The following is a 27,845-nucleotide window of genomic DNA, read 5'->3' on the forward strand; positions in this document are numbered from 1 at the left end:
TCACGTGAACGTGTCAATCATTGTCTCGCGCTGTACTGATGCCAAGGCAAGTCGCGAGTCGGCTATCGGTGGACATAACTTTCATCGTGCTAGCGACGGGTAGCCAAGTATTCAGAGTTACTTAGAATATTTACATTGACAAATGGATTTTTGAAGTAAATTCAACGACACGATCGAAACAGTAATTCTCATTTTCAGAGATTCCATGGCTTTTCAAAATATCACACAAGTTTACGACCGTGGCGAGCGCGAAAGATTCCGTTCGATGACACACAGAGTGTACCTCATTGCATGTTTATGCCCACAACGCTGCCGTCACCGGTCTCTGCCATGCCGTGTCAACTCGTTAATCCCGATCTCGGTCGTCAATGTTTTCGTCTTAAGGACTTTGATGTTTCCACTGACATATATCTCACCCGTAGATAAATCTTAATTTTACTTGACGGAAACTCTGTTTTGAGTGTTGTCTGAGTCAACTTTCGAAGTACATCGGATTCCACAGCGCTGCACTGCACAGCTCAACTGCTCATGTCTTCGCTACAGCCTTACGCCGCGCTACAGGTTTGATTCCGAGCGAGAATTTATGGAATTTTTTGTATGATGAAGGAAATTTATCGTTGTTAGTCGAATGACTTTATGCTTGTGCCTCCTATGTCGCTTTCCCGAAGATTATACTGTACTCATTTATTCAGTTGAACTTCCGTTGAGGTGTAGATTTCAGGTTTATCGCCAACCGGGATCGCCAGGTACGACGTCCATATTGAGCCTTACGACGCGACTCGACTGGCGCTGCGACGTTACTAAGCTAAGCCATTGAAATAAAACGATCGGCGGTATCCCCATTCGATTCTCGGGAACAGCTATAGTTTTAGCGACTCGAAATTTCGCTGGACATGCCTTCTATGTTTCCATGTGTGGATTTATCGGGTCCACCTTTCTGTGAAAATGTCATGAGAGCAACGGCATCGATCACGACAAATCGGTCTACATGCGAACCGCATGTATGAACGGTACGGTACCATGGCCATGCAAGAAAAAAGTTCCGGTTGATGACGTACAACAGGGGTAATTCGGATTTCTTATCCGTCCTGTTCTACGTCACACAGGTGGGAATTCGGGCCAGTTCATGTGATAAGTCATTGAATGTATTCTATCAGAATAATTTGGCTGAATTACTCTCAAGGCTGTTTATTGTAAGATTTTCTACTTCAAAAAGACAACATGTACAATAGGTTACAAACTGACAGGTACACGTAAATTTACTCTGGCATATCCAGGCTTCTTTACAGCAGCTACACAGAAATAACCACACACATACCCACACATACACCCTGACACATGCATAGGAACTCCTTCTCGTAGGTGTGTCTTAGCAGACAGCATAGACTTCACTATAAGATGATTAGAATGTTACCCAATCCAAGACCCATACTTACACAGACCATTGCACAAGTCGACACTCACTCAATCCTACAGTACAGCATATACATGTACATGCACAAACATGGAGATAGGACTGTAAATGAATCCTCTATTTTGTAGACCTTATTGCTGATATTTTAGGCTGATACTCATAAGTATATTGTTCTGAATTGATGGATTTGTATTACAGATGTATAAATCATTTCTACTCAATGTATTCACTGTGTTATCTTCACAAAACTGACAAAATAAAATCCAATAGAATGTATGTCAGTATTGTTGCATTCTTTCCATGAGTTGTAGGAAGATCCTCTTCATAATTACTCCTTCTCACATTAGGTGTGTTACACAGAGAACCTGGCACACCCATGTACTAGGATGTGCACACCCCTGTAACAGGGCTGTGTCAGCATCCTAGTACAGTCTAGAGGAGCACAACACTGCAACAGCTATGTGGTACACAGTCCTGTAGCATGGATAATTTTTACATAGTCCTGTTACAGGCCTAAAATTTACATCTGTGTACCATGGATGTGTAAAATTAGACTCTGTTACATGAATGTGCACAACACTACTGAAACAGAAATGTGCCTTGCCACCTATGTAATCTGTCTTTTAACTACAGCCATGTGCCATATGTGTGCACAATTATCAGTGGTACAGTGATGTGCACAGCCCTGTAACGGCTGTGTATAAAGCACCCCTGAAATTATAGGTCCTGTACCATGCATTATTACAGCCCTGTACCAGCCATTTTTTTTTACACCCATGTACCAGCCCATTGGATCTATGGACTCATTTTATCACATAAAAGCATTGTCAATATGTTAAAATGTTTATCAATTATTTTTTTTCAACTAATTTCATCTTGAAGTATACACTTCAAAGTATTTTATGAATGCAGATACACACATAAATAAAGCCACACATTTCTAAGTATCTTTGTACAGAGTAGTTTATTCTTTAATGTACCTTACTGGTAATGTACAAAATGCTGTCACATGAAAATACATCAATTTATTCCCAATTTCTTTCACTGAAGGTATACACTTCCCTTCAATGAATATTCTATAATACATACATTTGAACATTGTTGAAATTTCTTCATCTTTATGTGCGCATAACAGAAAACAGACTTTTCTTATGATGAATCTGTAAGTTAAATTATTATTATTATTATTATTATTATTATTACTATTTATATCTTAAAAGCGCTCTACATTACGTCTCGGTACTCTGATCAAAAATTAAAAATTTAAAGATCACAAAGTGGTAGCATAATAGTCTCTAAACAGACAAGTTTTAAGTGTCGATTAAAAGAGACAATGTCACAAACAAACAATCTCGTACAGTTATATCAAAAAGGAATTCATTCCACAACATGGAGGAAGCAACTGGAAAAGCACAAAAAACAGGATTTGAAGTAGTGTACCTTGTATTACACCTAGTTGAAAGATTATTCAGTGAAAGAAGAGTATGTATAATGAAGTGGGTTTTTTATCGATCAAGGACATCAAGTAATCTGGACAAGATATTGCCGCTTAGAATTTTGAAAGTAAGGATGATTATTTTAAACTTAATCTGTTCCTTTACCAGTAACCAACGAAGTTTAGCAAGAACAGGTGAAATATGTTAAGGTTTGTTTGTGCTGGTATTTAGGTGAGCTGCGGCATTTCGGACAGACTGAATTTTTCTATCTGGTAATTTTGAATTCCATAAAGGAGGCTATTACAATTATCCAGTCTCGATGTTACAAAACCACGTACTAATTACTCTGCAGTTTTTGCATTAATAAGGTACGAATTTTTCCAATTTTATGCAAACCATCGGAATTAAGCTTCATAGTGATCCCTAGGTTTCTTACTGACGTTGATTGAATTATAACAAATGTGCCGACTCAGAGGGATTTCAACTTTGTTCCATCTTTACGAAACCGTGACGAAAACTGAACCATCTTGGTTTTTGTTCAGAATTAGTTGGTATCTTTGACGTCATCCATTGACGGATATCAATTACACACTGTTCATGGTGTAATGTAACATTTTCAAGACTATTACAAGATTATATAGACTTGAGAATCGTTAGAATATAACATGTACATGTACTTTAAACCATGGATATAAATGATATTATCAAGAGTGGAAGTGTACAATGTAAAAAGTATGTGCCCTTGTACAGAAACTTTGGGAACCCCATACTGTAAAATAACAGCTTCTGAAGTGGTGGAATTAATAGACACACATAAATGACATGTCAAATATGATCAGATACAGCAAAATAATATTCTAATATATGAAGCAAAATCTCATAGTCAAAAGTATCAAAGGCTGCTGACAAGTCAAGTATTATTATAATTACATCCTTACGAGAACCTAAAGCCATCATAACACCATTGTGAACACAGAGGAGGGCAGTCTCTGTGCTGTGATACATGCAATATGTTGCATGACACCTTTGCATATAATTGCTTTTCTGTCAAATAGCTTTTCAACTGATCTGCAACAATACATTGTTAGTTTACAGTGTGGGGTTCCCCATGGTTCTTGGTATATTTGGATGAAAAGCATAAATTTGAAATAGGTCGATAATTCTGAAGTACAGATCATGGAGTAGGATTTTTATCAAAGGTCGAGCAACTGCCATTCTACAAACATCCGCAACAGTGCCCATTGAAAATGAACAGTTTAAAAGATGTCTGGTAAAAGGTGCATGTTCATATACATATCTCTAAACACTCTGAGTGTAAAATATCTAAAATACAGGATTTAGAGGAACGTTGCACCACAAATTTTACAAATTTCAATGCTTTTGGACGAGCATATTGTGGAAAAAGTATGTTTTGATAAATGAAAGTGCAAACATTCCTAAAAATGTGCATGTTCGGAAATGTAATAACAATTTTCATAGGTCAAAGTAAAATCATTCTTATTAGATTCTCAAGTTTGGTCTACAGTTGGACCAACGGAAAGAAAGACCAGCAAACATGTAGACTGACTGAGTGACAACATGGGGGACCATAAATAGATATTGCGTATACAGTTGCACCATTGATGTGGTTTCCCTGTGAGTACTCTGATATGCAAAGGCTTAATAATTACAATCATACCCATCCATAATCCGATAACACTAGGTCAAAATTCGTCACACTCAGTTAATTGTTATAAATATAGACACAAAATGGCACAGAACAGACAGTGCTGCACTTGTACACACAACAAAGTCTAATTCATTAAAGAAAGAAAGAAATATGGACCTTTGGCCAAAAAAACCCAAAACGAAATGTCAGTTATTTCGAAAATATTAAGCCCATCCCGTCCCACATGCCCCAATCTTATGAACTGATAATGAATTTATTAACCCTGTAAAATAAATAATTTTCATTGTGTTGAAACTTTTTTTCTCTTATTATTTTGTTAATTATTTTCTTTGACACAATAATAACCCTACAGGTAGTTTGTTCACAAATGTGTTGCACACATGCGTGCCCAACAACTTTCACTGAATCTATGTAAATAATATTATTAGTAAGTTTCAAAACTAAACAGTTGTATACGCAATATCTATTTATGGTAGTAAAAGTCTGTATCCCTACAACATTTCTCCCCTTCACATTTACACATTTCCTCAAGATGCCATACGAGACCTATAAAAGATGATAAGGATACATGTTAATCAGTTTCAGTGTGTATGCAAAATGAAAAACATGCAAATGGCCCTACATTACAGGTCAACATTAGGTGGTATCGCTGGATAATAGTTACAAATGCAACTTCACACATGTTGTGTCATTTGGGGTTTATATAAATGTCACCGAAAGCATATTTACATGCACTGAATTTAACTTATCAACTCATTCTATGCATGTATTATCTGCATTTTTAATGTTCAACAGATTAAAGGGGAAATTTACCCAGACTTTCTTAGGTAATCAGGTCGTTATTTAGTGAAAAATAAACAAAATAGCGTTGGTTTCATTCACTTTCACTTACGCGTATTAGCGCAGTGGCCACAAGCTGAACGCACGGAAACCGGAAGTGACGTATCAAACTTGCTAGTCACAGCGGGTTCAAAGTGAGGTCACTTATAACCAAGCTCTTCTACGCCAAGTGGAGTACGCATATGCGGTACACAAACCTCAGCGCTCGACTGAAAATCATAATGGCGAAGATAATCGGTAATAACTTCAAACCTGAACGAGCAATCGATGATCCAAGACTGACATCGTCAGAAAGTTACAGCGACTCGAGTTCGGAAAGTGACTATTCTCCGATGACGAAGTTCAAATTACTCTCGGCGATCAATCACGCCAGTCATTGTCAACCCCATCGCTGTGAAATCATGCCGATCCCGAAGTAATGCCAATGCTCTAAAGAGATCGACATTAATTCTAAAAGTGCAAGGATTTTAATGTGTTACAGAACACCCTGATGTAGCCATGATTAGTCTAGAACCAGCTGTCCTGTCTAGAGCGTTCCGTTTCTAGTGCCTAGCGTACGCACATCCCATATGTACAAGCAAAGCACTTGGGGCTGGATATGCCCCGGGCAGTTTTCTTTTAGGCTTGTAGTTCAGTAGTTGGACTTGCAACTTTCGCTAAAAGCAGCCCTTCTCAAAGTTGTATTCGCAGAAAACTTTATTTCTGCTAGACTTAAACATCGACGCCGAGTGCTTGGCCCCTATATTCCATAGCCATTCTATACACTGTAAGTGGAAAAGCTTACAGTTGCACACGTCAACTGCTTCAATGACCAAGTTTATGACGTCACTTCCGGTATTTTAGTACACCGCTGTTTGTTAGCCAGTGAGTGAAAGTGAATAAAATCGACTCGAAAGCCTTTCAATGACCATATCAATTTAATATTCCAAAATTAATTTTCAGGGTAAATTTCCCCCTTTAATTTATGTTAGTATTAGAATTCTATTGTCAACAATTATGGTACACTTTAGAAAACTGAAGCACTACATTGACAAGTTTGTTTGAAGATTTTTTAACATACATCTTTTTGTCGAACAAGAACTACTGACATATAACACAAAGAACCTCTAAAAACCATTATATCATACCAGTATATCGACGGCGCAAATAAAACGATCTCATTGTTTGAGACGCGAAATGAACATTGGTATATTGGCAATATACAACGACTAGAATACGCGTGAGCTCTAAGCTTTAGCAAAAATCCATTTTTGACATTCCATGCCAGAATTTCAATATACTGTTATTGTATAATAGCAATAAATAACATACAGTGACGGTATACCACTCGATTTTGACCAGTTAACTTGATATATACACTCGCTATTGCTCATGCATATATGTCGTGAACTGGTAAAAATTGGGTGGTATACCATCGCTGGGTTTCCTTTATTGCTTAATTATAAAATAAAGCTAAAAACCCTTCAATGGGCAAAATTGATAGCATTTTATGAATATAAATTTTCTAGAAAACGGAGTGCATTGTCTCATTAAATATCTAAACACTTCAGTAGAACATCTATCAAATACCAGTGTATTGAACATTGTATAGAATCCTAAAGGATTACTAGATGTCATTTTTCACATCACATCATGAGTCAGTTCAATTTCCGATGTCTAAAATGGTAGTGACTAGATATTTGTCAAATTTTGAATAAAAAGTGCATGTGGATTATGATATTAAAAGTCAATAAGGTAGGAACAATTGAATAACTTACAATTCCGGAGTCATCAGTGTACTTGATCTTTTGACCAAGTCGTATCAGCCTTCTTTCAGATGGTACAATACCACCATAGTTTACGATGTCTTTGACCTCTAGATCATAACCGACAAGCCTGAAATGAAATGAATGCAATACAATCTTATTAAAGGGACATTATTTGTATCTTTTGACCTCATATTGTTGCAAACAAGCAATTGATAATGTTATTCGACTTACTGAAAGTGTCTAAAAAACGGTCGACCATAGACAACTTCCATCCCGTTTGCGTACACCGTATAGAAAAACCTTGGGTCTGAGGTTTATGGAGGGTACTGTTAACCTCAGAGTTGGCAGGTTGACCTGCGATCAGACCACACTGCTAACTGCTATCTAGGCCGCTCTAAGCATCCGCGTGTAAAAAAATAAACCACACGAAGTGACAGTCGAAAGCACAGTATTGCAGTTTCGGGATTCCCTATTACCGATACTGTTTGCCTAGTTACATTTTGACGGTCAGTTTTTCATGGAGATCTTGACGGCCAAACTTGCTCTTAGATACACCATTCTTTGCTGCTACAGAGCACATTTTAGAATGGGCATTTCCAGTACCAGCTGACGACGACAAGGCCTATAATTGCGGATCTTTTTCATCTCGTTTGTTCCTCCATATGCATATGTAGACTTGCCCAAAGCCTTTGGGCATAGAAATGTGAAAACAAAGTAAAATGAAGGGATATTTAACTTCAGTAGACAGTCACGTTATTGTCGAGGTGATCGCGAAATTGAGCAATGTACTTTGGCGACTTACACGTACATTATGTACATGGTTGGGTGAAAGCTAACTCTGCTTGGAAGGGTTGTGTCAAACCGCTGGCAGCACCCCGGTTGCGGCTTGCAGTTTCTCCACCAAAAACAACCTATTTTTAATCCCAAACTTGCATTGAGTTTCATTTTCAAGCACACCCACCTCGCCTGGGTACACGATTAGCCCTGCGTACAGGTCTGTGTGTTACCGGCGTTATACGGCGTGGATGCCGTACGCAGGGCTTTAGGTACACGATGTGCTCAGCTGCGCTTCTTACGTAAAGCCCACTTTTGGGAGTGGGTCAGAGGCACAGAGGCAGTAAGCGAACGGGTCTAGGCACCTGTCATTGCGATGTACTCACTTTTGGTTCGAAATGCGATTCAACTGATACAAATAATTACACGATGTACAGAGAATAACAACATTAAAACAGATCTTGTGTGTCGAGAGGTGACTCCAATCGCGAGCAGTATCAATGACAGTACTCGCCCGGCACGGTGTCACGATGTCACCGATGCTACACACCGTGCAGTCAGTCCGAGTGCGATGTTTCCAGGTTCAACAAGTGACAAGTGATCATGTCGTGTTTATAAAACGAACCAACGTAATGGCAAGAAAATGCCAAAAAATCTTAAAAGTTGACGAAGATTTGCTAACGATCAAATGCACAGGAAATGCATTTCTCTGTACCTGTTTCACTATCACCACAGCAATCTGACATCGTTTTAGTTTTACCATTGACCCAATTGCGTCTATGGTTTTATTTGTTTCACAGTCCGTGTCATCGATACTAAAATCAAACTTACAAGCGAATGCCCTTCTTAGTTTCACTATTTGACAGTAGTTTGTGATACGTGCATTTATTTATGCGCCGTGTGCTCCTCGATATCCATTGTGCTGAAGTTGGTGTGTAGGTCACAGGCCTTTCACGTTCCAGATGTACTTTGATGGTTGACGTGTGCGTAGTAATATTGGTCATATGCAGGGGTTCAATCATGGCGGTTGGTTCAAATCGCACGGACACCCTTACCAACACTGAACCTTGCCGTAAAGAGCAAGAAAGTGGTTTTAAATATCCTTGAAGCCGTCCATAGTCACAATTTAGGTCTTCCATTGATTTGACCGTTGATTTCAGTCATCGAAAAAATGAAAAAAAGTCAAAAGATACAAATAATGTCCCTTTAAGTTAAGTGTCTCCGCTGCCCAATCACCAAATCGCCAATGCAAAAAAGTAGCATTTGATAAAGATTTTGGCAAAAAAATACCCAAACTTGCGGTTCGAAATTGCACTCTGACGTCATAACCTTGTCTGTGTGCACACTGTCCTATATACAACTTGAGACGTAATATTCATCTCCATGCATCATTCAAAGGCCTTGTGCATACGGAGATCTTATGTGTAACACAAACAGTAACAAGTAAAATTGTAACTTATTTGCTCACAAACAAAAAGTAGCACATGACTAGTTGACTAAAATGTTGCAAAGTTTAGGCAGGACTATGCACAATGTCCCTATGGAATACTTGGTGCAGTGACAGCCATGATGTCATCAACAGTGAAGGAATATAGTGACCTCCATGGTGAAACAAAGCAAGAGCGGCAAAAATTGATTTTTGACTTTGGCTGCTCCCCTAAAACGGGGGGAGAAACCACTCAAACCGCAGGTTCCAAGCGCAGGTAAAGCTATGAAATGGATAAAGATTATGATCCGAGTAGGAAAGTTGACAGTGAATTTGTAAGGTAAGGTATCGACGTAGTCAAAAACATACACATGGCTTTTTTGGAATGTAGTCAGATCAAGTAAGATCACCATTCTGAGAGGGTCTTCACAGTTTCCAAACATTTTTTGTATTGTTTGCTATCGGCATTGCCGTCTTGTAAGACTGGTTGATTTCATCATAATCATTACACAAGGTATACATGGGACCACAATATAAAAGCCACGATGTACTTTATACAATTATTAGATCTTGGATTTCACATTATGTTGATGAACTTTGAAACATGTATATCAGAACAAAGATACATAACAAATTTGAAATTGTTGAGTTCAAGTGGCCATTTTCAATGAAAGAATATGACTGTGAATGGACTTGTCTGTCCATGACTTGTTGATACATTACCTTCTAATTGTAATTATATCCTCTTCATTGAGCTCATCTGACGCAGCATTCTTCTACAAATAAAAAGAGTAAGGAAATAACACAATATTTATGTCACATTGCTCAGATACCCAGCCATAGTAATTATTAGCAAAAATGTGTACTCTCTCAACAATGTAAAGTAAGTGAGGTTTTGAATTCACTTTTGTTTTCCGGATGGTGTTAATTTGCATCATCTACCACTGAGTCGTCTTAATAACTTCTGTATGTGAAGATCAATGAAAACAAATGCATCTTTCTGTTTTAAGACTTCAGACTATAAACTTGTGTTAAACGGCATAATATTTCTAACTTTTCATTTTCATTTTCATCATTGTACACCAAGGAATTTTGGGTAAAAATGTTAGTTCATGTGAAAAAAAAATGTTCAATGAAACAGAAATAAACTTACTATTGCAAGTTGACCAGGTGTTTTTACACTTATGGTACAGTCACTATTTAAAAGACTCTGGACTGGTGTGGAGTTGTATAACTGGATTAACCTGGGTCCACACTGTCTGCAAATAAAAGCATTCAAGTTTGCCTTAAGTACATTTTGTAATAGATCAAAACATCTAACATTTACCTACTACTTATTTAGTATGTATTTAATCCAAAGAAAAAATAGCCTCAAAGACACTGAACTCACATTCTGTTTGAATTTGTACGCTCAAGAAATATCTAAACCAGAAAAACAAAAATACGGTCAAGGACACTATGTTCTCACATTCGGTTGAATTGATCTATTCAAGAAATATTAGAATGAGAAAAGCAAATAAGATCTCCAACTTAGGTACTGGAGGTAGTCTTTTGGAACATGCATATCAACTTCTTTAGCAATGCATGGTTTGATTAGCCTTTCTGGCTAATACAGTGTGAAAACAAGTACATGTAGCCAGATTTTTTTGAGGGGTGGGGGTCAAGGGTCACACACACCTTAAAGGGTCAGAGGTCATATCATTAAACATTCCGAGTAATGTTAATGACATATATCGGAAATCCGCCACTTTCTCATCATCATATGTATACTCATGCATTGAACACTACCGGTACTCTGAACACTACTCTGACTATCAGTCACTTTGAAAATCAACCAAAGAAATTGTGAAGGACAAAAAAATACAGAGAAGCTCAACATCCTAACGATCTTCGTGAATGTGGCATACCATGATCACATTGATACTGATACACGTCCACGGCAAAAGAGAGAAAAACTCAGTGACGAATTCTGAGCTAACTGTCACAGTATTTTACAAAGCTGTTGCAAATCAAACCGTTTACACAATGCCTCAATACAAAAGTGACATTTCGGTGACATTTATGCTTGAATCATACCTTGAAATAAAAAATAAATGTGAAACAAATGTGTCATGTATGCTGCCGTTCAACCGCATGGATTGGTGTGAACCGTGAACTGGCATGTGCATTGGATGCACCATGGAGCTAAAACAGGAACTCTACTTTCAAAGATCAAATGCATGGTCCGAGTGTTGTGAAAATAACAACATAGCAGTGAAAATTTTAATAGTCACCAGTAAAAACTCGTCACAGATGAAATTAAATTGCTGAAAACAACTGAAATTGCATGTTTAGACTACGACAACCTCCCTGGACAACCTACAGCCTGAGCGTGAGCAAACAATAGCTGACGTCACTAGAGTGAGACTACCGGTATTCTATTTAGGCAACTGGGGACAGTTCGGAGGGGCATAGAATCATACAAGTACACGTATTGCTTTTTGTCGACACTGGACCTTTGATGTCCCATTAGTTTCTTTCATCTGAAAAGTAATTTTATGAACTTTAACGACCCATTATACTCTGAAAACAGTGGCGAATTATGGCGAAAGATCCCCCAAGAAGACAAAACAATTTACCGCAATGCTACAGAACATCATAGAACAAAGTGACCAAACAGACAAATTTCGAGTCGCCAGTCTAGCTTTGTTTTGAGTGTCAGAGTCGCCAATGAGTGAATCAATTCGCCAATTTGGGACAAGCTGATCCTAAATATATAAGCGAATGTCAACAGTAAAATTAGCCAGATAAGGCTTGACAACAAAAAAGGTGATAGAGTGGGGATAAAGTAAAGATTGGGAATAAATGTACAAAGGATCTGTTAAAAAAGTAACACTACCTCATCAATCTTCTAGGCCCTACCCCCTTCTGAATATCAAATGTACCACCCACCCCTTGGTATCCACCATGTTTACTTAGCTACAATGGGCAGATGGCAGGAAATGTTACAACCTTGGGGATTTTTTAATTAATGCTATGATAGCTACCATTCAAATGTAAACAGCACTTAAGTTAGTTACAGATAGTGAAATGCCTTCCACTGTTGGGGGTTGTTTACGATGTCTGGAATTATCCTGGATCAAAATTTCACATCGGTTCTTGTGTGTCTTACATGGAAAACTTGCATACTTGCATACATGCCAGTATTCTCAGGCAATAATAGCAGTGGTTCTTGACTTAGTGATGTTGGACTATTTTCTCATTTGTTTAGTCCATTTGCATAATTTAGACAATGAAAACTTCATTTTCACAATCCCATCTATAGCCCAGTCTGCATCAACACACACAAATACCAAGCTAAAAAGTGCAGCATTTTGCAAGTTTTTGATGTTGATGGACATACTATTCATATAATATATACATGAATATATATACGCCACCAAGAAGAGCTTACACTGTAATCACACACTGGTCTACAAAATGTAAATAAAGATGAGAGTTAATGTTATGATTTGTCATTATAACTTAGGATACCATACTAGTTCATGTCCAAATGATGAGAATAATAGGTTTGGTGTCATGGAGAAATCAACCCCTCATTGCATGGATATACTTTAATTCACTTCTACAAGCCATTGACAAAATAACTGTTCAGAAATTTTTTCCAACATTTATGATTCTAACAAACATCACTTAGACTTACTTCCTTTGAACTCCTTCTTGCCAGACACCTCCTCTCATAATGAAGTCTACTGTCAATAATTTAGCAAAGGCTGCTGTAACATCTCTGGACAAATTTCGGTAGTTGCTGTATATACATCTTGTTCTTACCAGTCCCATAAACTGTTCACACCTTAAAAGATACATATAATTAATTGTTACAAAGATATGTTGCATTTGCCTTTCCCCTTGTGCACTTTGCCAATACTTGAAAAAATATTTAAAAATTAAAAAAGAATCTTCATTGACACTGTGCAAACACTGATTCTCTTTTCAGCCTGTATTCTAAACTTTTATTATCAGTAATATCAATGACGGAACCTATTTAAATTGAAAGTGGTCAGTAACTCTATCTATTGACATTTTGGAAAAACAACGCTATGGAACACTAGTATGTGTTCACAGTATGGTTCATGGGCTACATCAATTGTCTCCAACATTTACCATCTATCTTATTATGACATGGAAGCATTTTTCAGTTAATGGCACAATAACTAAAGAGGTAACAAACTAACCAAAATGGTAATGTTGAATGTGATGATTTAGCCGAATCAATGAAATTTACCAGTTGGTGGCACCTGTACATGTTATGTATGTATGTCTGTACGTATGTTTTTATGTATTTATCACATGATAAATCGCCACCTATATGATGTAGAACAGGACACATAAGAAATCCGAATTACCCCTGTTGTATATCATCAACCAAACTTTTTTCCTGCTTGGTACCGTTCATACATGCAGGTCGCGACGACATAGACCGATTACTAGCTCTCATGATATTTTTACAAAAAGTGCCTCGATAAATCAAGACATGGAACAATCATGTTTAACAGAATTTTGTGTCGCCAAAACTATAGCTTTTCCCGAGAATCAAACGGGGATACCGTCTATCATCTTATTTTGGCTCAGTAAAGTCGCGGATCCAGTCGAGTCGTAAGGCTCAATGTGGAAGTCGTACCTGGCGATTCCAGTTGGCGATAAATCCGAAAGGTAAACCTCAACGTAAGTTCCGCTGAATAAATGAGTAAAGTATAATCTTCAGGAAAGCGACATTGGTGGCACAAGCATAAAGTCATTCGACTAACAACGATAAATTTTCTTCATCACTCAAATATTCCATAATTCTTGCCTGGAATCAAACCTGTAGCGCGGCGTATCACATAAGGCTGTATCGAAGACATCAGCTGTTGAGCTGTGCAGCGCTGTGTTATCCGATGTACTTCTAAAGTTGACTCAGACAACACTCAACACAGAGTTTCCGTCAAGTAAAATTAGGATGTATCAATGGGGTGAGATTTATGTCACTGCAAACATCAAAATCTGTAAGACGAAAACATTGACGGCCGAGATCGGGATTGACGAGCTGACGTAAGTAAAACACAAATCGCGACGAAATTCATGCAATTTGTTACGATAATTTTGATCCATCTACGTCAAAAGAAAAATAAGAATAATTTTCATGTGATAAATATATAATCCCATGGTATTTTGCTCTCTTTGACTTCATTGTATACTCGTGTTTTTCACAAAGCCGCACAACTTTTCACCTTTGGCTCGAAGTTGTACGGCTCTGTGAAAAACACTCGTATATACATATGTATGTGTGTATGTGATTCATGCATGCATGCATGTACCGGTATGTATGTGTTAACAAATGCACCTATAATTTTACATTAGTTTAAGATGTGTTGTATCTACCTTTCTGTACAGTAGCATTTTGATGGGCCAAAATCTTTCATGTTTGTTGGTAAGTGAAGAAGCATGTGTGTTTTTGATTTCACCAGTAGCTCTGGATGTTCTTCTTTTGCCAGCATTACAAACCTCCTTACCAACTCCTGTAAACGCTCAAGACTGTCCTTTTCAACTATACCCTGGTACATCTCACAAAAAATCTAAAATAAACCAAAGTAGAAAGAATCGACGATGACAAATGGGGTTTTGAATTAAACATATATCTCTTGGGCCATGCAAAATGACTACACATTTAAACAGGCTGAATAATAAAAGATGCTGCACTCAAAGACCATCATATAGAAAAGTACAAATAGTATTTCTCGCACATACACATCATGATCACATCAGAAACAATCACTGATGCCATTTACTTGAATATTGTCGTAATCTTTATTTTCTCTGTCACATGATTAGCTTTTGAAAATGGTGTAAAATAAAAAATGAGGTTAAAACGTTTTTATTTACATGTCACTTTTAACACCTATGACAGTGTTACATACTTTTTCATTATCTAATGGGTCTTAATCAAAGTCAAAGAAAATTTTTTGGAAAAAGGGAGATATTTTGATATCAGCTTTTTATACATTCGCAGCTATAGTGTCTTTAAAGCAAACATGATTTACCTCTGTCAAAAGTTGCCAAAGTTTCCTTTTCCCTTCTGACAGGAACTCATGCAAGAGAAACACTCCAACTTGGGCCCATAATTTAAATTCTCTTCCAACAAAAGATCTGTAGCCTGTGATACTGCTAAGTCGACCACTGTGAGCTGTCCAATCATATGACTTAAGATTATAAAGGAAATAAAATGATGAATATTAGTATACTACTGTAAATTCAATATTGTATCTATATTAAACTTAAAATCAAATATTTTAAATCATCTGGACATTACCCTGTCAAAAATATATCAAACATCCCAATATGCTATACAGTATTTCAATACACATTACTCGCTAAATTTGTTATTTGAAGCTTGTACGTTCTGGCCATATCACAACATTTGGCATATTGTGAAGTTAATATTACTCTCGATGATTTCATACACTTCCGCCCTGTCCTGTACAAACATATGAGCAGACCTAAATTGTTTCTGTAACACCTCTTATAATAGCACGCATGCCCATGAATATCGCATATCACAATTATAGTGAAGAGATGTTATAACCATGGTATATGTCAGTTATACTTGAAAAATCAATGACCCGAGTGTCAACCTGCACAATCATTTTACCTTATTAATTTGCTTCACAAGTTTTGTTAATTTTGGAAAAAAACTTTATGTCGAACACAACCTACCTTGAGTTTCAAGTCGATTGTCTGTTTCTGGTCATCCGAAAGGAGATTAAATGTCATGGTGCTAAGATCTTTAACTGTTCCAAGTAGAAAACAATGTAGCCTTTCATATGGAGTGTCGCTAAAAAAAAAGAAATTTTATGGTTGTTAAATGCAAAGTTATTCTTGCATGCACTTTTAACAATGCAACTATCCTAGTTAACAGATATAATAAATGACAAGTTTTATATCATTTATAATATATTGTTGCCAGTATATGTGTGACAATAACATGTCTGTAATCTTGTGAAACATGCTACAAATCATACAAATCTTAGTAGCTAAAAATTGTATGATTTGTAGCATATGATGCGAGTAAAACAAGGTCAAGCAACTGCCATAAATTTTGAATACTTCCTGCGAGGCTGAAAGTTTGGAACTCACAGAATTCCTGGGTTATGTGGGTCAGGATGGAATCAAGGGTGCAAACAAGGGAATAATGACTGCAGTCAACCCTAGAAAGAGAGAATGTGTGGAGATATGTCGGGTGACAGTTTTTGATGTGGATAGATAGGTCCATGCAAGGAATAATACCAGAAAGTAAGACTGTGGGAAGCTAGAGCCTAAGGGGATCATATGTGTTGTGATACGAGGAGATACTTGACTGTACGAACACAAATGGGAAAAGTGAAGAGCTGAGGGTAGGTAATTTGAGCATAGGGTATCATGGTGATGATAGAGGCCTGGAGAGTCAGATCAAGGGGACAGTCGTATGAACCCAGGTGGAGAACATGAAGAGACAAAGGCATGAGCCTATGAGATCATGGTGATAATCATAAAATATGGGTAGTCAGACAGGTCTACAACAGAAAAAATACCATAATTATATGGTGTCGCTCAAATTTGATCAGAATTGGTATATACCAGGATGGGAACCAATGATCAACAATAAATGTTGTTTCTATCTGTTCGGTGGAGGAAAATTCCACATTGATGTTACGACAATGATTTCTGCACAGTACAACCAGAAAAACAACAAGAAATATTGAAACCAGAAAAACAAGAATGACAAAAGTAATTAAGGTCTGAAACTTTAGGTACTGGAGGTCAACTTTAGCAACATGCATAGCAGAAACAAGCCCCTCTTAGTTTGACCATAGACGGTCTTCACCCCCTCTACCGTCTATGGTTTGAGCATGTCTTTAATATGTAACAGTTCATAAACAATGACAAGAAATGACTCAAGATCAGTGGGGTTTGCCTGTTTCTTACTGGCATGCCATCACTCCTGCACATTTGTAGGATTTCCCTTCTTTTACCTCATTTGCACATTTTTGACACTGACATGTTCATTTGAACAAATTCACATCTCAACCCCTGCATCTACCTGTAAAACAAATACTGAGATGGTAGCTCTGGCGGTATGGGAGCCTTTGTGTGTGACGGACATACATCCGCACATACATACCTACAAATATACAGACATACAGACGCCATTGACTCATCATGATCATATAAGCTCTTTTTGGTATTTATATACAAAACCAAATATGAGCTAAAAATGATGATTATGTGAAATAAAGACAGGTGACTCAAGCTAGGGATCATCTTCTATTATATGGATCTGAGAGAGTCAGACAGGAAGACAAGAGAGAAAAGGAAGCATGTACGAGGTAATACTTTCTGTAAATTGCAGTCGGCAAAAAGTTTGGAGGGAAACAAGTTGACAACTGACATTTATCAAGGACCTGAAGGAAGCAGTGTAGCAAGTTCACAAAAAAAATCTGTGTCAAAAACACAGATTACATATAATGCACCCTTAAACATATTCCATAACCTCAATTTCTGTCTGTTGCAATTTGTTTGTAATTATAACAAATACCGAGAGTATGACTACTTACAGACTTCCTCGAAAGGCAGAGAGATTTCCTTCCATAAGTGGGTTGTCTTTCTCTCGAATACCAAAATCACCTCTCAGTGATTTTTTATCCCTAAATATTAAAAGGATACATGTGATTGAACTGTTGGTGTAAGAACAGAATCACTTGAAAAACTTTATTCTGAATCTGAATCAACAAACTCTTTAAATTTATTCATGTCCATGAAAAATAAGGCATCATATTTGACTAGGTATCCAATTTTTATGGAATCCATGGTGCACAGTATCTCTCAAAATATGGTATGAATATGAGGTAAATGTGTTAAATTTTATGCATCATACTAAATTTACTAAAATGTATACCTACTTGTCTGATCGTCTTGTTCTAATATCTTTTATTGCATCCAATGTGTCACTCTTCATTCTGATGTTCCCAATCTTCGTTGGCTCATCCATAATATTATTTCTATCAACCTAACGAATGAAATTAAACATAGATGTCATATAACTTCAATTAAACAAAATTGGTAATAAAAATTTCACTAAATTTGAAAAAACACTATCATAACATGCCTAATATTCATTCCATATCGTGATTCGCCAAAATACGTCACATGATGATAAAATAGATGCAAAATTGACCGTAGTGTTGTTTGCAGCTGTGAACATAATGGTAGATGATGATCACCCAGTGTAATCAATGAACCTCTCTCTTTAACAACAAGACTTTCTGTTCAAACTGTGTATGAACTTGAACAGTTCATCAATACTGGTATTTATTTGGAAGAAAATGATACTACTGTTACTGCTGTATAGAAGTCGCAATGAAAACTTCTTAAAATGGATTGTTCCAGTGCATAATATAAAAAAATATTAACAACCATAACATAATGCAACATGAGTGTGTGGTGTGATATAAACACCACACTCACCACACTACCTTTGAGCGCTGTAATTTTCTCCCTCCAAAATTTTAGTGCAAAATTTTACCAATTTTCATGAAATTTTCTGTAATGTTTTGATAATTTTGGACCAACTGGACCTCACATTTCATTAGCTACAGTTTTCTCTCTAAATTTTGGCAAAAAGCTGAGAAAAATTGACTGGGGTTTACTTTATGAATGAGACAAAAATAGACTTTGGCGCTCTAATGGTTAATTGAGCTATAACCCCAGTTGATTACCCAGTGTGGTCGTATGTTACCAAAATCACATCATTACACCCCTCGGCCTACAGCCTCAGTAGTGATGTGTTTTTGTAATGCGATGCCCCTTTTGGGTATTTAACTGGAGCAATAGTCTTCATGACTGGGTTATAGATGTTTACTCAAACATGCCAAAAATTTGATCGTGTGTCAAGTCAATATGAAAGCATGCACAACATGAACAGTTTTTGTGTTAGATAGTGTACTTACATCACACAATCGACAGAATAATCTGCTACTTGTACCAAGATGATTAACAATCTCCGACTGACGAACGTTGTCACCTAGGACAACAAGCAAAGGTGAAAATACCAGTACTTCACACTTGAGATGAGCATCATATGCAACTATTCCTTGTGTCTCCAATATTTTCAGTTCATCAACCAGGGGCTTTGTTAGTTCCAATGCATCAACACTGTCAGATGATGTGTAGTAGTTCATATTGGATAGTTTATTGTTTTCCTTGTTAGGTAAACCAGCCAACATTGAAAGCCAGACACTCATTGGATGCCATTTGTGGGTTGTAGTGGCACCAACATCGTCTGAAAATATAATGACAGGTACAAGGACAACAGGTTTGCCACTGCTCTTTTGTTTCATCGGATGGCCATCTACCAGCAAGTCAATACTCTGTAATTGAAATGAAAATTTGGTCATCCAGATACCTATGATCACATGCATAACTAACAAGTGTGGCAGATCAGAATAAAAAATGACTGCTAGACATATTAAGTGTATTTGAATATTATATGAAAGTACAAAAACGATATGGAATTTACTTGTAATAGATTAAAATGGGTGAAAACCTTGTATTGGCCTTACATAGGTAAAATTTACACTTCAGATTTACGCATAAAAAAGAGTGCAAACTATTGACTAGTCACCACTTAAAAATGACATGATAAATTACACCTGGATAGTATTGAAAATTGCCTTTGCCCAATACACACAAGAGGGGTACATTTCTTATGATTTTCATTTTAATATCAGGGTAGGAACATGTTCAAATCTTTATTCCTTCAAAGGTTCAAGCCTGCATGGATATTCATCTTTACAACTCTATGAAGTTTTGAAACCAGATGACCGATTGTACATCATTCAAATCCAGTAGTCAAGATTTGTTACTTTCATGACACTATTGTAGATCAATGTATAATGATAAATAATGATTTACCGTATCATCTAGTTGGTGTAAATCACCATTACGTCTGATGTAACCAACAGTTTCTCTTGTAATCTGCTCTTTATAGTGATCTCTTAGGTTTACAACAGGTACGTTTTCAGTTGTAGATAAAACAACTTTGTTGTCTTCACGTTCACATAGTTTCACACGGCTCATCATATGGTCCCCTGAATCATTCACCTTAAGAAGAATAAATACACCAATCTTTTACAGTTGTTCCCAGTGGGCTAAACAGATCAAAGGGGCTGCATCTTGAACTCAGTGTTTCATCTAGGATTCTACACCGGGGGGATTGGTCCCCCTCTACTGGAATTTTCGTAGGTGATTTTAAAATTTGGTGGTGGGGGGGGGGAAGGATTTAACTGAAACATTTAATGACATCTTATATGTAAGTTTAATGTTGCAATGATGTCACTTGTGATATACATACTACAAGCCATGAATCACTTGCTTACACAATCCAAGCTGCTGGCTGCAAACACCTTCCTCTATAAGATTTTTAAAAAGTCATCAAATTTTTGTATCATTGTTGTGAATGTAAAGGGCTTCCAAGAGTGGCTGATAACTCATTAATATTCATAAATAAATGAGGACTATGCTGCCCCATGACATCATCAACAATTTGCCATTAAACCCTATGGTGTTCACCATGTACAACATATGAGGCATGTAATTACCCAAAACCTTGCCTGTCGCCCCAATAAAGGATTTGAATTACCAGTGCATGTGAGGATATGGGGATAACAAAAATAATTTTGCACAATTCCTAAAATTCCACAAAAAACATCAAAACTTATATCTACTCAAAAGTGTTCACAACATCTTTGATTACCACCATGTTTGGTTAAAACCATGATAGTAATAAGATTTTAAAGTGAAATAGTGAAGTGCATGTTCATACAAACAATTTAAGAACAGAAAACACAAAGTTGAGCATCATTAAAAAAAATTCGTACTCACATCAATATAGAAATCTATGATGCAACACAGTTTTATTCCATCTCTGACATCTGCATACACGAAGTCTCCAACGTAATAATCAGTATAACCGATACGTATCATTGGTGATAAAAATTGTTTATCCTTCCTCCATTTATGCCCTTGATATAACTCACTGTAATAATACAAGAAAATCGTTGTTAATGAAAAATTTAACACAACTTTTGATCTCCTGAATATATCAAATTTCATGGAACCATAATACAGTAAGAGGTGTCAACAGCTTCTTGTATTACGGTACTCAGACTTAAGATATCATGTTCTACAATAAACCTTTATACTTTCTCTTCAATATTATGAACGGTATACAGGATGAAATCTTGAGAGTTTGAAGAAACCAGCAATGGTTCTAATCCGGAATAAAAAGGACGTGGTGCGTTCTACAGACTCAGTACGCCAAAACAATCACGTGATGCCGGTACAAACAAGCCCACATGTGTACTAACGCGTATGGAAATACACGTACGTCTATGCGCGTTTGCGAACATGGCTTTGTTTGTACCGTGGTCGATTCGAATTCCGGGTTTGGCCTATTGCTTGATGCACCAGTGATTGACTATGTACTGTAAAAAGTTTGGTAAACTAAATCAACATTTCCTGTTAGACAAAAAATAATCTTACAGAATATATATCATCCACTATAATATTCTCCATATTGAGATTGTAGGGTGGCAAGATCAGCGCCACATGGAAAATTCCAACCTAATTAGAGAGTCCCAGAGTCGTTGTCTGCACCCCAAATCAATCTCTGCTCATTGCAAATTTAAATACATGTGCCGGTATTTTGAATTGTTTTCTTTCAGTACTGCATGTACCAACAGGTGTTTGAAATTACCCACATTATGTGGAATACGCAGTCCTTTAGACATGATTTACCATTAATTGACACTAAACACTACATGTGTCTGTTGGTTTAATATACATGGCGGACAATCAGATTTTTTGTGTTGTTGTGAAGTACCAATACAAATAATTCTTAATATGCCATAACTTTGATAATCATGTCAGCAATGCTTACGGAAGTAGTGACAGCTATTATGAATCGTCAGTTCACATCTATCCAGCCTAGAGCATGGTCTGTGTTTTGCTAGTGTTCATGTATTCAATGACTGATAATGAAACTGGTTTATTTCTTATTTTATTTATTGTGGGTTCAAAATATCAAATATATTATGGAAAAAGTGCAATACCTAAGTGTAAAATGTAACCTGTAGCAGAGATTGGTGTTACAATTGGTTAGACTCTCTAGCTAGTTTATCATTGTCCAAGCAGCGTTACAACCGCTGTGCAGATAAGTGTGTGTATCAAACTGTAACTAAATCATCATTAACCCTTTTCCTGCATAGTCCATATCTAACCACCAGGTCAAGAGGGTTAAAATTAATAAAACACAACATATTCCATATGGTGTATTTTAACATAATACTGTACATTTGAAAGCTGTTGAAAACATAAATACTGTAAACTTGATTTTTTTTTGGACAAAAGGTGCTATAACAGACCAAGCCAAGTGAATGAAAATACATCATGTTTCAGTTCAATACCACTTTTTACTGACTTGGATTATGGGGAAGTGATACTTTTTTGCAGGAAAAGGGTTAAATCAACATTTTGATTACACTTCAAAACATATCTACCTTATGTTTCCTGATGGCAACTTCTCAGAAAAACGGTGCAAACTTTCAGCTACTTTTGGTGTGCCAAGTCGCATTCTCAACTGATGAATGAGGGATAAGTGATAGAAATCTTTCCCTGATGATGAAGTGTACTGAAATGCACAAATTATGAGATCAAGGATAATAATAACTAATACTTACAACAATGTACATATCCATATACTAACAAAGATGATATATGTGACTAGCAATTGTTTTAATAAATGAATGAAGCTCTAATAGCATTAACTCTTTGAGCGCCACAGTCAGTTTTTGTCTCCTTTAGAAAATATACTTCAATCATTTTTTTTTGGATTTTGGTCAAAATTTTGATAACAAACTGTAGCCAGTGAAATGTGATGTCCATTTGGTCCAAAATTATTGAAAAATTACAGAAAATTTCATAAACATTGGTAAAGATGTTACACTTAAATTTTGGTGGGAACAATTACAGCACTCAAAGGGTTAACGGGACATAAGCTGTAACTTGTGGCAAGTTTTTCAGTAATCTGCTTCTGTATATCAACTACCGTGTCTAATATGTTGGTCATGCTGAAATTTCGAGTATTCTTTTTGTCAAAAAAGCTTGTTTGTGTGTAGTGATCATTGTTTACTGCTTACAAATTAATTCAAGTCCAGACTTGAAGACAGTTTTCGGCAATAACAATGTAGATTATACGTTGTGTAGATATGCTAAATACTTGGCATTAAATTACAGTTTAGGGATTCAATGCAGAAAGTCTAGGGAAACCATAAAACAAAAGTTCTGAAAAATTAGCCAAAAGATACAGCTTATGGAGTTTTAAGATACATGTATGACCCTACAATACCAAATTTCAAAATTTGTGAAAATGACAGAAAAGCAAAATTGATGTTCATATCATCTTCCTGTTTTGCAATTATTATTTAGCAAAAGCTATTGCCAACCCACACATTTGCAATGGACACTGTTCAAAGTGTTGTTGTATACAAAATTAAAGTTGAAGTGTTACTTGTCAGGCATGAACCGATTAAAGAATGTGAGAACATGCTACATATTATCAAATTTTATTTGTATATAATATAAATGATCTTGAATATTCATCAGAACTAAATATTTTCCTAGGTCATTTGTGTGCATGTATAGAGGTACATTGTGTTATTGATCATAAAGTGTAACAATAAACTAAAATCATTACCTTTTGTGGTGGCAGGTAACCAGGTAGCTTGTTAACAATTTTCTTTATGTATTTGAGAGATGGTGTTGATGGATCTCGCTTTTTCAACAAGTACCATATAAACTTCAGTGTACTGGAACCCTGTGTAAAAAGTAATTACCAATTTTGGAATTTTTCTTTCAGTTCTCATTTCTGAATTGATGACAACTTTTAGGTGTGGTGTATTTCTAAGCAGAAATAACCATACTATGCCATATATAACCATGCCAATGATAGGATTATAGCAATTACAAGAATATAGCTTTCAACTTAATAAAGAGAAACAAGAGAGCTGTGTTTATAGTTTAAATGCTAGGGACTTGATCCCTGCAATAAAGTTTGTTCCAGTCTATAAGAGGATTATAGAGATGTCGTAGCCTTTTGTTTTCCATTGAAGTTTTAATCAAGTTAATCAGACACCTGACACGGGCCTGTAAAGTAGAACACACCTCGGTGACAGATATTTGGCCTCTCAAATCTTTTCTGTTCTACCACTTTTAGGGGCACATTTTAAAGCTCATAGAGAATGAAAAGTTTTCACTGTCATAGTCTTCAATTCATTCACATAGATTGACATAGGGATGGTGGTCATTTTGAATTCGTAAAACCTAAGATAACTTCTTTCTATAGTTCCAAAGTTCGAACGGTGACTCAGTATTTTTACTATTGATTTGGTAAGAGTAGTTCAAAAATGTTTGAAAGTTTCATTTGAGAAATTCTGAAAATAAAGACATTAAAGGCTTTCACTTTCAGGGTGCATACTTTAAAGAATACGTCTTCATTTTGGCTTGAATGAGCCATTATTAACCCTTTGAGCGCCAAAGTCAACTATTGTCGCCTTTATAAAATGTACCCCAGTCAAATTTTTTTCAAAGTTTTGCCAAAATTTTGATGAAAACTGTAGCCAATGAAATGTGATGTCCATTTGGTCCAAAATTATCAAAAAAATTACAGAAAAATTCATAAATATTGGTAAAATGTTGCACTAAAAATTTGGTGGGAAAAATTAAAGCACTCAAAGAGTTAAGAAAGAAAATTTGGAACACTTACAATAGGATGAGGCCCATATACAAGAAGAACCAATTCTGCTTCTGTTGCATTCTTAAAAGGGTAGTATGATTCATCACTTGGGGAATCACTTTCATCTTGTGTTTCATAGTCCTCATCACTGCTAACACTGTCAGCATCATCATAGTCTTCAACACCATTAAAAAATATCCCATTGCTGTGTGCTTCTTTGTCTTCCTCATAACTTACTGAAAGTAATCAAATATTAATCATTTTTGAAAACATGGTACTGACAGTTTATACTTATCTTTTCTGACCTCAGCAGCAATTGACAAATATTTAACATCAATGAATGTCTTAAAAACATGTTACACACTTAAAATATTTTGCGATGTTTTTAATTGAGTTTGAAATCACGACATGCGACATCAAATCACATGCAGAATTTAAGCAATATTGGAATACATGACAAAAATAGCATCAATGACATCAATGAAATGATACCAAGTTTATAATCAATCTCAAAAGCAGTATAAGAGAAGATTGTTAGACCAAAAAAGGATAAAATTGCCCTTAAATATAAATATAGCAACTTCACTACCATATGAACACACTAAACCAAGGTCGCCCTATACATATATATATACATATCTATATATACATATACATACATACATATATACATATTTATATACATATATATTTCAGGCACACATTATCAGATAATATATACAAATGTCAAAAATTCACTTTGGTTAACCATAAGGTTATGCAGAGAAAGTTACAATACAATTAGACCATTTGATTTTGAGAAAATGATTTTTCTGATAAAACATAAGAAAACATCCTCCAAAAGTGGAAATGTGAAAGTTACGACACATGTTGAACTATTCTGACTAAAATCATCTTGAGGAACATGAATATTAGGTCAAATTCATCCAAATCTGGACTGATGTAAAATTATACAGAACTTCAGCAACTTGTGGGATTTTGTCTTTTTGCAAACTCATTTGCATATTTGTGACAGTAGCATGTTCATTTGAGGAAAGCCATGTCACCCCCTGAGTGCATCTGTACATAAAATTATAAGATTGTAGATGCTGTGAACTTGAGCTATTCAGGTGAGTTGACATACCCAAACATACATACATATATACTGACATATTTACATACATAGTCATACACTACATGTACATACGTATATACATGTAAATATCAATCTGATTAAAATCAGATGTAGAGTACAGCGACGTCTACTTACAATACCCGGTATTCTCTTGCTGTCGCCTCTCGATAGTGAGAGGCGACAGCAAGAGAATACAGCGAAAGTACAGATGTCGCCGTACTCTACATCTGATTTTAATCAGATTGATGTAAATATATACATGTACATACATACATACATGCATGCATACATACATGCATGCATACATACATACATACATATATACATACAGACATACAGATATACATAAATACAGACAAAACAATAAACATAAAAACACCATCGACTTACCATAAAAAGTCTCTTTGGAATATATATATGAGCTAATCATATGATGTGCATCAGTATGCCACAGTTATTGTCCTTACTAAGTTTGAGACAAATCAGTCCATTAATGTATGAGAAATACATCAATATGCACACATACACACACACACGGAGTCCACAGACAAGCATACTGCGAAATTCGTAAAAAGTGACTCACCTTTCCAAGAATCCACATAATCATCATTCTTTTGGGTACATTCTGATTCTTGTGAAATGTCTTGCGAAAACCACTCAGTCTAATGGAAAAGAAAGAAAAAAGTAATTCATAATATCATTGATTATTGCCTATACTCTTTTTTATCAGCCCCTTTATGTCACACATGTAAGTATTTTAATGTTGATAGAGAGCTGCATACTACAGACTTTGAATTAGCTTCATGTTTCTTACATGTTTGCAGATTTTTAATTCAATCAGCATGTTATCAACTTTCTATACAAAAGTATAGAAAGGAAAGTTTGAATTGGTGGCATCAAAAACTATTAAGTGGATAGACTTAACAAAATTCACTTGGAAGGCTGCCAACTAAACAATGTTTTTTACTGTATAATCACAAAGGGCTATCAAAGAGTGAAAGACATAAAAAGTAATTGCAGAAAGGAAATGTTATAAGGCAATACAATACATCAGCCATGTCATCATGACAAAAATTTAAAAGCTTTTCATGAACCGGAAAAAGAAATTACTTATCATGCTATATCATACTGTATCACACTAACCTCACTTTGACTGCTAGCCAGAACATTATCATCTTCAAGTGCTTGCCTTTTTTGTTCAATGGTATGTGCTGAGCTTTCCAGGTGTCTTTTCAGATTGAAAGCTGTTGTAAAACGCTTTGAACAAACTCCACAAGAAATCAACGACTGATCCATTGATCTGAAAAATAATGAATTTTAAAATGATGACATGATAGAGTTATGAGACACATATGGGGCAAAACTACATTAAGTAATACAGTATTCCATGTTTTAAAATGAAAATATCACACCAAATTTTTACAAGCTGATATACATATTATTTGCAAGAATGGAAGTAAACTCTGTCTTTATTTACATACAGGTAATGTCTGACATTTGTTTCTCCATTAAACCGAGGACATCCAAGAGATACTTAAATCTGATAACATGGCAACTGTAATATTGAATTACAAATTGAA

General features: G+C 36.0%; 1 protein-coding gene across 1 annotated transcript; it reads right to left on the minus strand.

Annotated features, from left to right (window-relative positions):
- Nucleotides 1–2,372: 2,372 nt before the first annotated feature.
- Nucleotides 2,373–27,804, minus strand: LOC139128044 (uncharacterized). The gene is made up of 18 exons (XM_070693905.1): nucleotides 27,409–27,804; nucleotides 26,849–26,927; nucleotides 25,182–25,387; nucleotides 24,114–24,233; nucleotides 22,918–23,048; nucleotides 21,242–21,395; nucleotides 20,273–20,461; nucleotides 19,309–19,728; nucleotides 18,262–18,368; nucleotides 17,917–18,006; nucleotides 16,040–16,157; nucleotides 15,367–15,525; nucleotides 14,708–14,901; nucleotides 12,990–13,139; nucleotides 10,461–10,566; nucleotides 10,031–10,083; nucleotides 7,117–7,234; nucleotides 2,373–5,065 (listed from the first exon to the last, which is right to left on the minus strand). The coding sequence occupies exons 1-18, from the start codon at nucleotides 27,559–27,561 to the stop codon at nucleotides 4,754–4,756; spliced, it is 2,859 nt and encodes a 952-aa protein (XP_070550006.1). The 5' UTR covers nucleotides 27,562–27,804; the 3' UTR covers nucleotides 2,373–4,753.
- Nucleotides 27,805–27,845: the final 41 nt, after the last annotated feature.

The sequence above is a fragment of the Ptychodera flava genome, unplaced genomic scaffold, assembly GCF_041260155.1.
Source record: "Ptychodera flava strain L36383 unplaced genomic scaffold, AS_Pfla_20210202 Scaffold_42__1_contigs__length_1331906_pilon, whole genome shotgun sequence".
Classification (NCBI taxonomy): Eukaryota; Metazoa; Hemichordata; class Enteropneusta; family Ptychoderidae; genus Ptychodera; species Ptychodera flava.